We start from the raw sequence: 17,500 nt of genomic DNA, 5'->3' as shown, positions 1-17,500 counted from the left end.
AAAGTGTGGCAATCAGTCAAAGAGCGACAGCTGTTTGTCAGGCTCCGGGCTGGCAGTGTGTTGGAAGTACAGGACACTGCGTTGAGCGTGTTGTGGCTCGGGGGGTAGTGTGTTGCACCTGAGTGTGTCTCTGCGGAGAGTGTGCTGGTCATTGCGCACTGCGTTAGTGACCTGTGCTTGAATGTGGTCATTTGGGTTCAGCATTTGCTGCTGTTCCTGTTGCTCTGGATGAGAGCATCTGCCAGATCACCAGATATAAACGTGCATAGTCAGGAACACATGAACATGTGACAACAATAATCAGGACATGTCAGCACGAAAGGAAAACGGAGAAAGAATGTAACAGTACGAGAAAGCAAAATGGAGCTTCCCAGTTCCTGGCATGCACATGCACTGCCTAGAACAGGTAAAATGATCTGTTATCTTTTGATCTCTGGTGCTGAAACCAACATCTTTGTCAAAGACCTGTAGATTCAAATGAGGTGTAGAGTCGAATGTGGGCAGGGCATTCTGAAGCTTGCGGTGGTGAATGGACCTGTGAAGAGGAAGCAGTGAAGCGTCTATGAATGAGTCATGGGCGTGTTAGAGGCACTTACGGCAGGCCCACGGTTAGAATGCAGTTTAAAGGCCTGCCCAAAATTCATAATCCCGTCTGTGAGTGCGAACCTGTTTACACTCTGTATGGGTATGTAGGCCGTTTTATCGTATTCCTCACTGTAGAGGTGAACGGAATGTGTGTCTTTTGTGTCTTTCTAGCGTGTTCCATTATGGCGGGCAAGCCTGTGGTGTCCCTCCCATTGGCTGCTGAAGGCCCTTCATGGTGACAGTGTGTCGGGAGGTATTTGAAGAGAGTGAACTGGCACCTGGGCACCCCTGAGAGTCTCTGTGTCCATGTCATGACGGGAAAGATGTGTCACGATAACGATTCCCGCCAGTGCTGACAGAGAGTGTGATGGCCCTGTGTTCTTTCCTGTCAACAGCACGCGTCACTCCCATCCACACCTGTAGGGGGCGATGTGATTCACACAGATTCCCCAAAGCCACTGATAACATATCATGTCTATCTGTTATTTCTCATGATGCTCTCTTTTACCTTTCAAAGATTTATTTGTGAAGATGCTTTCAGTTATTCCTGTCAGGGTCAGGCAATTAAACCCGCTTTTTGTGTTCGGCTGCAAAGCTCCGGTCACACCGCGAGCCATCAGATGGAGCTCGGCTGTAATTAAGAAGCGAGCTCTCCCCGGACCCCGCGCTGATGGTCTCCCCGTGAGGCAGGCGTCGGTCGGAGATGGACAGCGCGGCCGACGGCGCTGTCCTGAGTGCAGCTCTGCAGCCGTGGCGGCTAACGACGCCCTCAGAGGGCTGCAGTGCGTGTGAAGCTGTCTGCGCAGGAGACGGGAGAGGCGTCATTTGTGCTCATTTGTGCCTCGGTCGTCTGTTTACACGGGTGTAGATAATGTGTGATTGCACTCCTGTGTGGGGGCGGGGGGGACGGACGGGGGGGTTGGGGGCAGGGGGGGGCGACCCATGCACTCCTTTTGTCTAAATTCAGAACTGCAGAACTTCAGGGGAGCCCACACCACATGGGGGATCGGAATTTTAAAAGGAGCGTGTTGCTCATCTGTTCAAAGTCCGGGCCTGTTTGTCTCGCCCCTTGTGAAAATGAGTTAAATCCCTGAGCTGGAAAGCACAGCCGATCGGAAAGGCTCTTTCTCCTGCTCTCTGTAATGGATGTATTGATTGGCAGGCTTGAGTCGGTGGTTGTGAAGGCACTCGCCAGACTGTGAAATCTCTGCAGCTCTCTGTCCGGACTCTCACCCTGAGATGCGGGAAGGTGTGGCAGGGTGCGGTAAGCGTGTGGTAATGGTTGCAGTGCTGAGTTCTGGTGTGCGGTGCTGACTTCCTGTCCTCTCCCCTCTTCCACTTTTCTACACGCTGTACTGGGAGACGGAAATGTAATGGTGGTTTGGGCTCAGACCTAGTCTACAGGGTACTCTATCCTGGTCCTGGAGGGCCGCGGTGTCTGCAGGGCTACTCTACCCTGGTCCTGGAGGGCCGCAGTGTCTGCAGGGCTACTCTCCATTCAGGCACTGAAGCCGCATGGTCTGGCTAATCATTGCCTTTATTGAGCCAATTAAGCTTTAATTATTTTTAATTATTATTAAGCTTTTTATTAATTATCCCCTCCAAGTTCTGCAGATTTTAGTGGTTTAAATAGAGCTGTAAGACCTGCAGCCCTTCAGGAGTCAGGTTACAGAGACAGGGGTGTATTCCTGGTGTACAATATGCCTTTGATACTTTAACTCACACTGCACAGGCAGCAGGACTCTGCAGGAATCATGTCTTAATGTCAGGAAGTACAAGTTATTGAGCTGTATGGTACAAGGGTTTGTTTTCCAAATGCTTGTACCAGAGGCCAGAGACTGGTTCATATCATGCTGCTCCTTGACACATCGAGCCTCCAGACTTCTTCTCCTCAGTATACTTCATTGAGTCTGTAGAATTCCGCCACTGGGCGTATTGACGCTGTAGCTCAACACTCTGGCGCTTGACATATCCGCTCAGCAGAATCCTGGTATCTTACACATCGAGTCAGCCGAATTCCGGAACCGAGTCAGCGAAATTCTGGAATTCAACGTATCAATTTGGCGGAATTCTGACATTTGGTGTATCGGCTCAGCAAAGTGACACCAGACGTGTCGACTCGGCAGAATTCTGGCCCCCGACAGATCGACTCAGCAGAAGCCTCTAAGCTGCGTAGCTTAGATAGCCAGAGGTCAGACTGTGAAAAACCCAGATGTTTTTAACTATCTGAGCTGAAATCCGACACCACACATTGCTTTGTCCAGCGTGACAGTGTAGGAACAAAATGACTTGAATAATGTCAGTCATTAAACAGAACAGTCAGCTGAGAGCTCAGTTGACTTTTAATGTCAGATTCCTCGTGTGTTTTATGTGCTGACCTACATGCCTGTGAGCTGCTGTCTTGGCTGGGTCTCTCTTGGAAAAGACAGTCTCCACTCAACGGCACTGAATGAAAAAAGTACATATAAATAGAATCAATAAGTCACAACTGCCCTGCGTTTAACATCCACTGAGGATGCTGTGAATCATGCAGTTTTTCCACCGTTGGAAAAGATCATTTTCCTCCAGCTGAGTGATTCCGTATCTGTGCATCATTGTTTCCTGGCTCCTGCTCTTCTTTTACCCATCATTCCTTGCACCTGTGACAGACTGTAATGGGGATGCACAGAGAGTGGGGTCAGCCTCCATTCAAACATTTCTGTTTTCCTTTTTTCTCCTGCATTTTAAAACGCTGAAAATATTCGAGCACAAAGCTCAGGCAGACGTCCCCTCTGCAGTCTGCCTCAACAGAATGCTGTCCCGTACTCTCCATTTCACCGCTGGTAACTCAGATCAAACACGCAATCGGAGTCATGCAGACTTGCAGCTCAAAGAGCGGTCCAACACATTACGTTATTGGGATTTAGTAGGCGCTCTTATCCAGAGCAACTTACATCAATTACAGGTTTTTTTTACAATGTCACCCATTTATACAGCTGGATTATTACTGAGGCAACTGTGGGTTAAGTACCTTACCCAAGGGTACAACAGCAGTGCCCCAGCGGGGAATCGAACCGGGCAACCTTTAGGTTACAAGTCCTGCTCCTTAACCATTAAGCTACACTCCCATCCACAGAGGTGTAGTTCAGAGCGTGGCCCATCTGTGTGTGCAGAGCTGCCTTTTTGTGTGTCGCGGGTTGTTTCGCTCGCCCCCGGGGCGGTCCAGTCTCACAGCGGTAGCGGCTGACAGCAGTGAGGGGACTCTGCCTGCCTCTCCCGGCGCACTGCCAGGCTGTAGACAGCGCTTTAGATTCTGTGATGTCATGTCACATGTCTGTCACCGTCTGCAGCCACCGCCAGCGCGGGCCAAGGATTAACCGTTACAGGGAGTTCCGCCAAGACGTTACAAGATCAGCCTGCCAGACAGTGGCAGCTGGTCTCATCAGGGGCAGATGTCACTCAAAGCCCAGAGGGTGGGGCAAAGACTCAGCAAGCCAACAGAAGTGAGCTTATTGCAGGGAGCTGGTGCAGATGTGTAATTCATCACCATTCAAACTGTACACATTTAAATGCACATTTTGGAGTTGAATATTGAATTTTAGGCCAGTATCATGTTTTTTTTCTTTTTCTCATTCCTCTCAAGTGTGCTCCTTTATAAAGTTTCCTATTTGTTTGTCAGAATGCTGTACATTTATTTATTTTCCTGTTTGATGAAAATGTCTTCTAGCTGTCTGAGCTGGCCTTTCGTAGGTGCTGTTAATGGCGATGCGTTCCTTAAAGGGCCGGTAACCTGCTTGATTGTTGATTGCAGGAAAGCTGTGGAGTCGATGTATGAAGGTGGCCTATAACATCCTCCACAAGCTGGGGACGAAGCAGGAGCCTGTGGTTCGACCGGGAGACCGGGTGAGTGAGCATGCCAAGGGCGTGAAGCAGTGACTGAGTGAGAGGGTGAATTAATTAGCAAGAGGGAACAGGTGAATGGGTGAGAGAGTGAGTGAGTGAGTGAGTGAGTGAATCAGTGAGTGAGTGAGTGAATCAGTGAGTGAATCAGTGAGTGAGTGAGTGAGTGAGTGAGTGAGTGAGTGAGTGAGTGAGTGAGTGAGTGAGTGAGTGAGTGAGTGAGTGAGTGAGTGAGTGAGTGAAGAAAATCAATGGAAATTTGGGGCAGCCATTATCTGAAACCTGTGTATGTCAGTCTCTTTAATCGGAGCAAAGAACAGAATCACGCAAGTTGAATGAGATCAACACAATACACCATGAGGGAGGAAAAAGAAAGATGAAGAACGGTTACTGCTGACGTCTCAGAATGAGAGGATTAAGGATAGGTGAAGAGGAGCAGGGAAGAGAGAAGGAGAGACGATGTGATTGCTGCTGGCTGATGCAACAGAGAACGTTTTGTAAAACATGGAATTAAATGGTCTCTTCCTGCTCCCATTGTGCTTGGGTGTGTGTGAACATGCTTACAGTCTAAGACGAATGTTTGCACGCACTCAGAACGCAGCGCTGGGGTGTCTTTTTACCCCATAAGGCTTAGTGCTGCATTAATGAGATGAGGGTGTCTGGAGGAGATATGATCGGCTGCTGTCTGACAGAGAGAGAGACGGGGGATAGGAGGAGGGAGAGAGAGAGAGAGAGGATGAGATTGAGAGAGAAGGAGGGAGAGGAGAGGGGGGAAGGAGATGGAGAGAGAGGGAATGAGATGGAGAGAGGAAGGAGAAGAGAGAGAAGGAGGGAGAGAGAGGGAGGAGAGGGAGGGAGAAGAAGGTGATAGATGGGGAGGGAAGGATAGAGGGGAGAGGAATGGAGAAAGAGGAGGGAGAGAGGGAGGGAAAGAGGGTGGGTTAGAGGAAGGGGGAGAGAAATAGAGAGGGGAGGGAGAGACAGGAAGGGAGATGGAGGGGGAGGGACAGAGAGAGAGGAGCAGATGGAGAGAGTGAGAGAGAGCTAGTGAGGTGGTTATACAGGGACACAGGAACCTCAGATATGTTCCCTTAGAGCCAGGGCTCTGATAAAGGAGCTGTGATGCTCTCTGCAGGTCTCCTCAGCCTGACAGCTCATCTTCCTCTCGATGTGTCTTCCGCACAGCAGGAACAATGAACTCTGACCCCTTCAGAACAAAACGGCTGCCACACGTAACAGAAAGACTGCAGTTCGCTATGGTCTCAGATGTCATATTTTGCATTTATGAGTCAAATTCTCCCCATTGCACACACCCAGGAAGCAATATGCCAAACAAAGAAAGCTTTGACTGTGGGAACGTTTTTAAATGACATTATATCCGCTTGTGAGAGTGTCACAAGCACCAAGTGGCTGAGGGGTTTCCCTCCTCCTGGAGCTCTGGTTTGCCTGGGAATCGCCGTCCCTGCCATCGGTCACATGGTGGGGCGGGTCTGGGCTGAAGGCTGCTTTCCTCTAACCCCCGTTTTTCCCTCCTCTCTCGTCCCGCTGCAGGTGGCGCTGGTGTTCCCCAATAACGACCCCGCCGCCTTCATGGTGGCCTTCTATGGCTGCCTGCTGGCGGAGGTCGTCCCCGTGCCCATCGAAGTGCCGCTGACCCGGAAGGTAAAAGGCCGCGCCGGTTTCCATGGAAACAGTGTGGCTGAAAGGAGCGTGTGCCGCGTGGATGGTTAAAAACATGGCTGAGCCCGGCCGCAGGCCCTGTCCGGCAGCTGGCTAGTCCGGGCCGGTGGTGTGGTGTTATGGTTAGTGGTGCTTAACCTGTAACCAGACCTCTCAGGTTCCAATCCCGCTGTTGTCGTACGCCCTGGGCAAAGCATTTGTCTTGGATTGCTTAGGTAAATATATGCAGCCGTGTTAATGGATGGATTTTTTGTGGATAAGGGAGTCTGCCAGTAAATAAATGACAAAAGTTATGTTAATTTCATATCAACTTGCTGCCAGTAAAGTATTGCCGTTGAGTTGTTCAGCTGGAGAGGTACCATTCAGCAATACCTGATGAATATTTAGAGTGCCCGGCGTAATATGTCCGAGTAATTGGCTTCCAGCAGCAACAGTTTTCCGTTTCCCATTTGCAACACCTCCATTAAGTGTGAAAACGCTTAACACTCAGTACCACACAAGTATTCATAAGCGTTCACTTCAGACAACATGACGGGCATTGCTGGATGTGTAGTGTGGTGCTGGCTTTCATAGTCATTTAAAAAGCCTTTATGAAAGCTTATATGAATTATTATGGAGAAATATTGAAGTAAAGTGTGAGGATTATGAGCTGATACATAATGCCTCATAATTACATACCTCAGGTAAAGTGATTCCCTCTGGATATGGCACAGGTACCTGAGTTCTAGCGCTATTAGCTTCATTAGCGTCATTTCGTCAAAATGACGTTCCAGGCACAGCTGAGTGTCTCTGGCTGTCACCAGTTTGTGTTTTCCTGAGATGTAGTGGTAAGGAGCAGGGCAGCAGTGTGGTGTAGCGGTAAGGAGCAGGGCAGCAGTGTGGTGTAGCGATAAGGAGCAGCAGTGTGGTGTAGCAATAAGGAGCAGCAGTGTGGTGTAGTGGTAAGGAGCAGCAGTGTGGTGTAGTGGTAAGGAGCAGCAGTGTGGTGTAGAGGTAAGGAGCAGGGCAGCAGTGTGGTGTAGCAGTCAGGAGCAGGGCAGCAGTGTGGTGTAGAGGTAAGGAGCAGGGCAGCAGTGTGGTGTAGCAGTCAGGAGCAGGGCAGCAGTGTGGTGTAGAGGTAAGGAGCAGGGCAGCAGTGTGGTGTAGCGGTAAGGAGCAGCGGTGTGGTGTAGTGGTAAGGAGCAGGGCAGCAGTGTGGTGTAGCGGTAAGGAGCAGGGCAGCAGTGTGGTGTAGCGGTAAGGAGTAGGGCAGCAGTGTGGTATAGCGGTAAGGAGCAGGGCAGCAGTGTAGTGGTAAGGAGCAGGGCAGCAGTGTGGTGTAGCGGTAAGGAGCAGGGCAGCAGTGTGGTGTAGCGGTAAGGAGCAGCAGTGTGGTGTAGAGGTAAGGAGCAGGGCAGCAGTGTGGTGTAGCGGTAAGGAGCAGCGGTGTGGTGTAGTGGTAAGGAGCAGGGCAGCAGTGTGGTGTAGTGGTAAGGAGCAGGGCAGCAGTGTGGTGTAGCGGTAAGGAGCAGGGCAGCAGTGTGGTGTAGTGGTAAGGAGCAGGGCTCATAACCCAAAGACGTGTACCATCATCATACCATGATCTTAGTCCCTGAACAATGACCTTCAGACACCAGCAGGCAGTTCACTGAGGGTTTTTGTGGATGAGACGCTGTGCTCTGGGTGCAGGACAGATCCAGGCTGTGGGAGTCAGGCTGCAGTCTGAGCAGGTTTACAGTCCGCAGCCGTTTCAGTCAGGCTGCAGAGACACCTTTTTTAACCAGGCGTCTGCTTCAGTTTCCATGGCAACGTGAGAATGTGTGAGGGTATCCCAGGTAACAGGCCCCCCGGAGCGAGGAGGAGAAGCTGGGGGGGGGGGGGGGGGGGGGGGTGGGGGTTTGGAAGGGAGGAATCTAATATTTATGTTTATGGTGTGAACATGCTGGTATTGTTTTAGCAAAGGAGTTGCAGGGCATGTGTGCTTATTTAGCAGTTTCCTTCTTTCATCCCAGGGATATGAATGTTTCAGCAGCCACACAATGACATGCTGCTGTTTTCCGCTTGCCACGCAAGTGTTGCAGTTAATTTCCAGCCTGTCTGGGTTAATGTTGTAGAAAGACAGTCTTTTACTCCCCTGGGGAGTGGCTTTCATCTGATTAGCTGTGTTTAGTGTTTTTTGCGCCGGCAGTAAATGTTCTGTCAGTGTTTAGATGGTGATGATGACAGTTGTGATGATGATGATGATGATGATGATGATGATGATGGTGAGGAAGATGGTGAGGAAGATGACAAACGTGCTGGTAATGATAATGGTGATTTACATTTACATTTACATTTATTCATTTAGCAGACGCTTTTATCCAAAGCGACTTACATATGGTAATTATGGTGATTATGTCAATGATTATGATGATGATGGTTTTTATCTATAATAACATCACCCATTTCATGTACCACATAGCACACATGGTTCCTGAAGGTTGAAGGACAAGTCTTCACCCTTTATCAGAAATGTGTACACTGGATGTGAACACAGTCCTCTGCTAACACAGTCCTCTCCTAACGCAGTACTCTCCTCATGCAGTCCTCTCCGGACGCAGTCCTATCCTTAGACCATCCTCTACTAACGCAGTACTGTCCTAACACAGTCCTCTGCTAACACGGTCCTCTCCTAACGCAGTCCTCTCCTGACGCAGTCCTCTCCTGACGCAGTCCTCTCCTGATGCAGTCCTCTCCTGACGCGGTCCTCTCCTCCCCTCTCTCCCCAGGACGCAGGGAGTCAGCAGATCGGCTTTCTGCTGGGAAGCTGTGGAGTCACGGTCGCCTTGACCAGCGACGCCTGCCACAAAGGTCTGCCCAAGAGCCCCACGGGAGAGATCCCCCAGTTCAAAGGTAGGAAGGAGAGGGAGAGATCCACCAGTTCAAAGGTAGGAGAGAGAGGGAGAGATCCCCCCGTTCAAAGGTAGGAAGGAGAGGGAGAGATCCCCCAGTTCAAAGGTAGGAGAGAGAGGGAGAGATCCCCCACTGCAAAGGCAGGAGAGAGAGGTGTGGAGCAGAGAGAGAGAAGGGGGCGGGATGGGGTGAAGGAGAGAGTAAGGGGGAACAGAGGATGAGAGGTAAGGTGGGATAGAGAGGGATAGAAGAGACACGGTGATACAGGGAGGAAAAGGAAGAAAGAGAGAGACAGACAGTGTGCCTCTGACATTGTGTTACATAATGGGGGTGAGCAGCACTTGCTGGCATGGTCTGTCCCATTGGCAAAATGGAGGGCAGACAGCCGGCGGGAGGTGACTTTACCCACACAGCGTGGCCTTACCTTTGAGCGCAGTCTGACTGTGATGGTTTGGGTGTATTATTTTTAGTGGTGATTAAAAAACGGAGGGGTGGGTGCTGATTTTGAAGCACTTCCCTTGTGACAGTCTGAGACAGGCTTGTTGCAGGAGGACGGAGCTGTAATGGGTAATGGCTGGCCAGGGTACCTGTCATGCGCTGATCTTTGCCGGGTGGTGTGCAGGACACTCAGTCTGACTGCTGTGGCACTTTATCCTCAGCTGTGATTCTTTTTTTTTTTTTTTTTGATCCCAGCACGTTGTCATGTGATTGGAGGCAACTCTCATTTACAATAAAAAAAGCATGGAATAGTGTGACACTCACTCAGCTTTGTTGCTCAGGAGCTTTAATTATGATGGTGTCATATTATGGTTAAATGGAATGCCCCCCCATTGCCCCCCCGCCCCAAATTTGAAGAATACTGAATTTCAAATTCCCTTTTCTGTGTGTGTGTGTGTGTGTGTGTGTGTGTGTGTGTGTGTGTGCGCGTACAAATGTATTTATCCTCCAGGATGGCCGAAGCTGCTCTGGTTCGTCACAGAATCAAAGCACCTGTCCAAGACTCCTCGAGACTGGTTCCCTCACATCAAGGATGCCAATAATGACACTGCCTATATCGAGGTGAGAGCCTTTCACTGTTGCACATTCTGAGTGTGTGTGCTGCCATTCGGAGCTCACACACACTGAGCATTGGTTTTTACTTCACAGTCAGCAGACCCCTAGTGGTTACATCCATATTGACCCTTACAGTCACTGTTGTACAAACTGTGTAGCCTAGTCTCACTTACCACAACGGTGACAAGCTGGGATTGAGTTCACGCAATCAAAAGCGGCGGGTGATTTAAACGCTCAATCAGCACGCAACAGGCTTTCTTGTTAAAGTGCAGGTTATTTTTGACCGGGTCGTGTCTACTTACAGACAACTCACCACCCCCCTCCGTCCGTACTTACCTCGGTTAAGCACACGGTCTTCACCAGACCAACGTGAGGCTGGCTGAACAAAGCAGGCCCAGTGTGGAAATGTTCTCATTTTAAAAAAAAACAAAAAAACAGCACCTGCACCTGCAGTATCCCCCTCCTCCTCCTCGCCCGGGTGCAGTCTCTCTGTGCTCCTCCGACTGCAGCGCTGGGCCCGTACGCGCCGTCTCTATGTAAGAAACCACACTCCTTCCATTAGCGGCGCTGGCTAACACCGAGGGTAAATAATTAATGTGTCGCTAGTTTCCGGGCCGGCCAGCACCTCGCGGGTTCCAGCGCCCCGCTGTTTTCCTTCTGCGTATCGATCCGTCTGGACAGGAGATCCGTGGTGAACGTTTCAGTCAGTGCCAGGGGAGGCAGCGGGGAGCCCCTCAGCGGCAGCTCGCAAGCAACAGACTGGGTTATTCCTGCTGTTAGTAACAGTAATAACAATAACATTAAATACCAGTAATTAGAAAAATTATGATTTTAAAAGTATGTCTTTTTGTTTAATAAATGCTTTAGAGAAACCTGCAGGTTCACCATGGTAGATATGCTGCATGCCATTCGGAGCAAGCAGAACTGTTGCACAGATACAGAGTAGAAGGAAACAGCCAAGTGATACAGCATCAGGCTGAAACAGAGTACGCTAAGTGCTAATAAAGGGCAGAGTCCGAGTGTGGCCTTATGTCATACTGACAGTGATTTATTATGGCAGAGTGGGCTGGGTAACTCTCCTGGACCTATTTGCCTTCATTAGCGAAGGTTGCCAGTTTGTGTGAGGATCCCCCATGAGAGGCTTAGAGTACCTTGCATGATGTGATAGTATTACCTTTGTTCTCTTCTCATGACGTCATTTGTGTGTCTGTGTGTGTGTGTGTGTGTGTGTGTGTGTCTGTGTGTGTCTGTGTGTGTGTGTGTGTGTGTGTGTGTGTGTGCGCGTGCGTGCGTGTGTGTGTGGCTTGTTTTGGGGACAGTATAAGACGTGTAAGGACGGGAGTGTGCTGGGAGTGACGGTGACGCGCACCGCCCTGCTGACGCACTGCCAGGCCCTGACGCAGTCCTGTGGCTACACTGAAGGTGCGTCACCGCGCGCCGGACGCCGGACGCTAACCCGACCACACCTGCTTTCGTCAAACACGAGCTGCTAATGCTAACGCTAATTGCCAGAAAACTATATGCTTCTGTCTTTTCACCTCATCACATTGTACCAGCAGTGACATCGCAAGTGCGACCCAGCCAAATCCCACCTCAACAGGCATGGCGTATGGTTTACATTCAGAGGTGTTAGCTTTGTCTCTGCTAAGATCAAGCATTTTGCACCAGTCGTTGCACCATGAGCTGTTATCAGGTTCTCACACTTGAAGGACTCAGTAGAATCCTGCCAGACCTTCAGGGATAAATTGCTGAATGATTTGAAGATGAAAAAACCCACCTGCAATTGAAAGGAAATCTCCATGTTTTGTTGGTGGAACGCGCTGTGATATTTTTACAGTTACTCACCATGTCTTACCATGGTTACCTTAATGTTCAACGCAGACATCTTTTTCGTAACAGAACACCGAGAGGGTAACGAGATTTCCGCTGGCTGCCCTACCTGCTGTGCTGAATGCAGCATAAATCATATGAACGTATGACAGCATATCAGCCTCATTAGTTGTGATTTATGTATTTATTTTCAGCGAGGCTCTTATCTTATCTAGACTGACCTACATGGCTGTCATGGAAAGAAACGTGAATTTTATGGCATGAAAGCAACAAGACCTATAGCTAGTAACACATCAGTGATACCAAACACAGTGAGGAGATGTAAGCACACAGCGAAAGCTGTAATGAGCTTAAACAAAGTGCTGAAAGTATGTGAGGGAGGATTTTATCTTGGTGTAAAATAGCCATGCCTCTTTTTTGTCTCTGTCTCTCTCTCCAGCTGAGACCATTGTGAATGTATTAGACTTTAAGAAGGATGTGGGCCTATGGCACGGCATTCTCACGGTAAGCCTGTCTGTCTGTCTGTCTGTCTGTCTGTCTCACTCTCTCTCTCTCTCTCTCTGTCTGTCTGCCTTGGCCATTGGATGACCTTACACGCTCGTAGCAGCCTTGTGGGTTCTTAATAAATGTTTCTCCTCTTTGTCAGGTCATTCAGTAGTTATTGATCACATCCTTGCGTTAAGAAATATCAGTGAATTTGTGCTTGCTTTGTGTGATTGCTGAGCCGCAGCATGTAGAATGGATTACAGATGAGAATGAAGAAGGGAGTAGCAAACCTATAAGGGCTTTTTATGCAAGCAAAGCTGTCGTTTTTCCTGACTGCATCTTTGAACACAGCAGACACGTTTGAAGCGGTTACCGCTCTTCCCGTGAGACATGACAAAGCTAAAGCAAGTGTTATGATGTCACGATGGTTGAAGAGTCAGAGGTCACCCTTGAGTGATGCTTCCTTGTGACATGGCAAGGGTTACAGGTTGTGTGTGTGATGCATCCTTTTGAGGTGGCAGGTGCTCAGAGGTCAGAGGTCATGTATATAATGCCTACTTGTGACATGGCAGGGGTCAGAGATCAGAGATCATGTGTGTATGCCTGCTTGTGAAATGCCAGGGGTCAGAGGTCGTAAGTCATGAGTGTAACACCTGCTTGTGACATGGCAGGGGCCAGAGGTGTTAGGTCACGTGTATAATGCCTGCTTGCGATGTGGCAGGGGTCAGACGTCAGAGTTCATGTGTGTATGCCTGCTTGTGATGCGGTAGGGGTCAGAGGTCAGAGTTCATGTGTGTAATGTCTGCTTGTGATGCGGTAGGGGTCAGAGGTCAGAGTTCATGTGTGTAATGTCTGCTTGTGATGTGGCAGGGGTCAGACGTCAGAGTTCATGTGTGTAATGTCTGCTTGTGATGCGGTAGGGGTCAGAGGTCAGAGTTCATGTGTGTAATGTCTGCTTGTCTCCCCCAGAGTGTCATGAACATGATGCATGTAATCAGCATCCCGTACTCGCTGATGAAGGTCAACCCCCTGTCCTGGATCCAGAAAGTCTGCCAGTACAAAGGTCTGTATTCTCAAACCCATGTGGCAGGTACCGTCTCACACAAAGAGGGTTAAACTGTGGTGCATGCTTCAGCTTAGTGCCTGTGTCACTTTGTCTTTTACTAAATGAGTTAGGATAAGGCTCCTCAAATAATTAAAGAATTATGTTATTACCAATTATCTTAATTTTTTTGTATAGCATTTTCTGTGCATAAAATCCATAATATTGTATAAACATGCATAACCCATACAGGTATAGTCAAATCTTGGTTGGATCTTGCATGTATCCTTGGTTTGTCTTGGTTTGGTTTTTAATGACATGGTATTTGTGCCTGTGTTGTGTTTTGCTGACCTGTCTGATCATGGCGGTAACCCCCCCTCCCAGCGAAAGTGGCATGTGTGAAGTCCCGGGACATGCACTGGGCCTTGGTGGCCCATCGGGACCAGAGGGACATCAACCTCAGCTCCCTGCGTATGCTGGTGGTGGCCGACGGATCCAACCCCTGTGAGCTCACCGCCACTCTCGCTCTTTCTCTGTCTCTCTCTCTCTCTGTCTCTCTGTCTCTCTCTCCCTGTGTCTCTCTCTCTCTCCCTCTCTCTCTCTCTCTCTCTCTCTCTCTCTCTCTCTCTGTCTCTCTCTCCCTGTGTCTCTGTCTCTGTCTCTCCCTCCCTCCCTCTCTCTCTTTCTGTCTCTCCCCCCCATTCTCTATCTCTGTCTCTCCTTCAGTCTGTCAAATTTAAAATTTCAAGGTACTTTATTGGCAGGACAGACAATGGCTATGTTTCCAAAGCAACTAGGTGAACGACAGCAATTAATCAAATATAACCATACGAATTAAAAGAAAACTCATATATGTCTCTCTCTCTCACTCCTTCTCTGTCTCTGTCTCTGTGCTGCAGTACGGAATAACTCATTCCTGTCTGTCTCACTCTCTGTGACTTTTTCACTCTCTCTTCCTCTCTATTTCTGTCTTTCTTTCTCTCTCTCTTGGCTCTCTCTCTCTCTCTCTCTTGGCTCTCTCTCTCTCTCTCTCTAGGCTAATATTTCCCTCACACACTCTCTGTCATTGTCTGTTGTGCCAAAGCCAGTGTCTCTCATAAATAAACAAATATGTGTCATAATTTCTGTTAGGGGATGAAAAGTATTTCAGATAAACAGCCTTAATCCAGTACAGGGGCAAAACACCAAAGCCATCCTCTTTTCTGGTCATTCCTGGGAGCTGTTACGTTGCCCGGTGTGGCTCGGTTTTTTTAAAATTCCACAGGAAAAAATGGATTGGCTGAGTAACTGTTTTCGGAAAAAAAATTCGCAGTTTTCAGCACCCCTGCTAAAAACAGATCACACCGTGCGCAGGCTGTGTACACAGAGGCTCGGGGACGGAGGGCGGGGGCGGGGAGGACGATCTGAGCTGATGTAACGGCCTCGATCGTTTTCCACTCGCAGGAATAAAAAACATAAACAGCAGCCGCATAATTCATGCGTCCTGAGCGAAGGCCGTCCGTAAGGACACGGCCGCAGCGCAATCAGGCCTGTGTCACATGCTCGTTAGCGCGGTGATCACTCAGATCTGATTAAACGGGACGTGCGTGACGAGGGGACCTCAGAGGAGGGCCCGTGATCAGCAGAGCGCTGGCAGAAATGCCCTCTGAATGTGACGTTAATAATGACACAGCGCCTGCCTCCAGTGTGAGACAGCCTTACTGAGGGCAGCTTTCAGAGCATACATTACTTTCTAAACGCAGTGTCCTGTTATTTTATTCAGGGTTGAAGTACCTGGCTGCAGGGTAGAGGGGACTCAGCCTCCTAAAAACACACACACGCGCGCACACACACATACATATATACATAAACATGCACACACATAGAAACACACATACACACACACGCACACACACACACACGTGCACACTCACTCACTCACACACACGTGCACACTCACTCACTCACACACACACACACACACACACACACACACACACTCACACTCACACACACACTCACACTCACACTCACACTCACACTCACACACACTCACACGCGCGCACACTCACACACACTCACTCACACTCACACACACGCACACGCACACACTCACACACACACACACACACACTCACACTCACACTCACACTCACACTCACACACACACACATACGCACGCACACACACAGACACACAGACACACACACACACACACACACACACACACACACACACACACACTCACACACTCACACTTACACACAGCATTAGGACAGCATTAGGGCTGCGTCAGTCCCTGTGTCCCTGACTCCCCCTCCCCTCTCCCTGCAGGGTCCATCTCCTCGTGTGACGCCTTCCTCAACGTATTCCAGAGTAAAGGCCTGAGACCTGAGGTCATCTGCCCGTGTGCCGGCTCTCCCGAGGCGCTGACCGTGGCCATCAGGAGGTAACCGCCCTCACCAGCGGGTCATTGGCTCGAGTCCCCCCCTCACTGTGTAGAGCAGGCAGTGCTGCAGAGCGAGAGAATGGAACTGAGGGGTTTGCAGTCGCACCTCGAAGTTCCCGGAATGTGCCGGAATCCAGTCTTTTTTCCAGGCTGGAAATAGAATACCAAAAAGCCACTCATACTGCCCCACCATCCCCCAGCTGAAACGTCTGCCAGAGGAAAACGAAAAAGACGTAGCACTTCACTTTTCCGCTCTCATACCACTTTTTAGTGTTGTTGTTACTTTGCCTTTTTTAATATGAATCAAGATAAAATTACGATGTAATGCAGATGCAGGATTGGCTTTTACCTGGAGTTACACACACTGCATTCAACCCCATAGCCTCTCCCTCAGACAGCAACGACTGAGTAACTGTACAGCATATTTTACACATGTATCTCATCCACTATGAAACCCACATGGAGCGTATAATTACAGATGTGCTTCCAGCCAAATAAATGTCAATTCAGCACTTTGAATGTAAAAAAAAAAAAAAAACCTGCTCAAATTATTTTTTTTACTGTGTTTAATTTGTGTTTTTTTGAGCTCCATGCTCCGCCTGTAGTTTGACTGATCAATCTGGATCACATTTTTTTTCCTCTCGTCTGTCGTTTTTACCTGGCTCATTGCTCTGGGATGGTTCTGTATGACCATCCCTTTTGCACTTGGGGCAGATGGTGTAACTGTTGGGGTGACTGCCTGTGCTGTGCTATGACGTCACAGTGCGTGGGTCACCTCTGCTGTACCTCTGTCTGAGAAGGACAGAATCTCTGTCTGTGAGGTACTGAGTCTGTCTGTGCGGGACTGACTGGCTCTCTGTCTGAGAGAGACAGAATCTCTGCCTGGGAGGGACTGAGTCTGTCTGTGCGGGACTGACTGGCTCTCTGTCTGTGAGGGACAGAATCTCTGTCTGTGAGGGACAGAATCTCTGTCTGTGAGGGACAGAATTTCTGCCTGGGAGGGACTGAGTCTGTGTCTGTGAGGGACTGAATCTCTGACTGAAGAACTGAAAAGTGTCTTCACCCTGGTGTTTTTTTCGAGAGACTCTCTGGGTCATAAAAACCCACCAAGGCTGTTTCAGAAAACAGATGGTGATTAAAAGAAAAACAAAAAACAACAACAGCAGTTGGTTGTGATGTGGTTTGTGTGCTGAAGCCACTCGCAGCAAGAAATAAAAGCTAGAAATAAAAGCTAACAAGATGCTGCATCTCGAGTGTGACTGAACTGAAACCCAGACGAGGAGACACAGTTTTTACTCAGACGGATTAAGGAGGTCTTTGTTGTGTTTCATGTTCAGCACTTAAAGTCACTTTCCTTTTTTTATACCCATGTTTCCCAGCTGTTAGCTAACGGTTTACTCTCAGAAGTGGTTCAAAACTGATGTTTTCTGGTTACATCTGTCATGTTTTGTAATACAGCGAGCAGAAAGAGGAAAGAGGCTAATTAAAGGCTCTCTGTTAGCGCTTGCGGTGCGATCCGTCCTGGTGGCTGTGCTGTGCTGTGCTCCTGCGTTAGCGCTCGCGGTGCGATCCTGGTGGCTGTGCTGTGCTGTGCTGCTGCGTTAGCGCTCGCGGTGCGATCCGTCCTGGTGGCTGTGCTGTGCTGT

General features: G+C 49.2%; 1 protein-coding gene across 7 annotated transcripts in view; it reads left to right on the top strand.

Moving 5' to 3' along the window:
- Positions 1-17,500, top strand: part of LOC118795292 (disco-interacting protein 2 homolog C-like) — a 144,868-nt gene that overhangs the window by 99,094 nt on the left and 28,274 nt on the right. For all 7 annotated transcript variants that reach the window (XM_036553737.1, XM_036553729.1, XM_036553722.1 and 4 more), the window contains 9 exons: positions 4,376-4,467; positions 6,016-6,126; positions 8,892-9,015; positions 9,965-10,074; positions 11,388-11,490; positions 12,338-12,402; positions 13,354-13,447; positions 13,811-13,930; positions 15,740-15,854. In XM_036553737.1, coding sequence (XP_036409630.1) covers positions 4,376-4,467; positions 6,016-6,126; positions 8,892-9,015; positions 9,965-10,074; positions 11,388-11,490; positions 12,338-12,402; positions 13,354-13,447; positions 13,811-13,930; positions 15,740-15,854 — 934 coding nt within the window. The remainder of the gene's footprint in view (positions 1-4,375; positions 4,468-6,015; positions 6,127-8,891; positions 9,016-9,964; positions 10,075-11,387; positions 11,491-12,337; positions 12,403-13,353; positions 13,448-13,810; positions 13,931-15,739; positions 15,855-17,500) is intronic.

This window comes from Megalops cyprinoides, chromosome 2, assembly GCF_013368585.1.
Source record: "Megalops cyprinoides isolate fMegCyp1 chromosome 2, fMegCyp1.pri, whole genome shotgun sequence".
Lineage (NCBI taxonomy): Eukaryota > Metazoa > Chordata > Actinopteri > Elopiformes > Megalopidae > Megalops > Megalops cyprinoides.
This window is presented reverse-complemented; position numbering and strand designations above follow the sequence as displayed.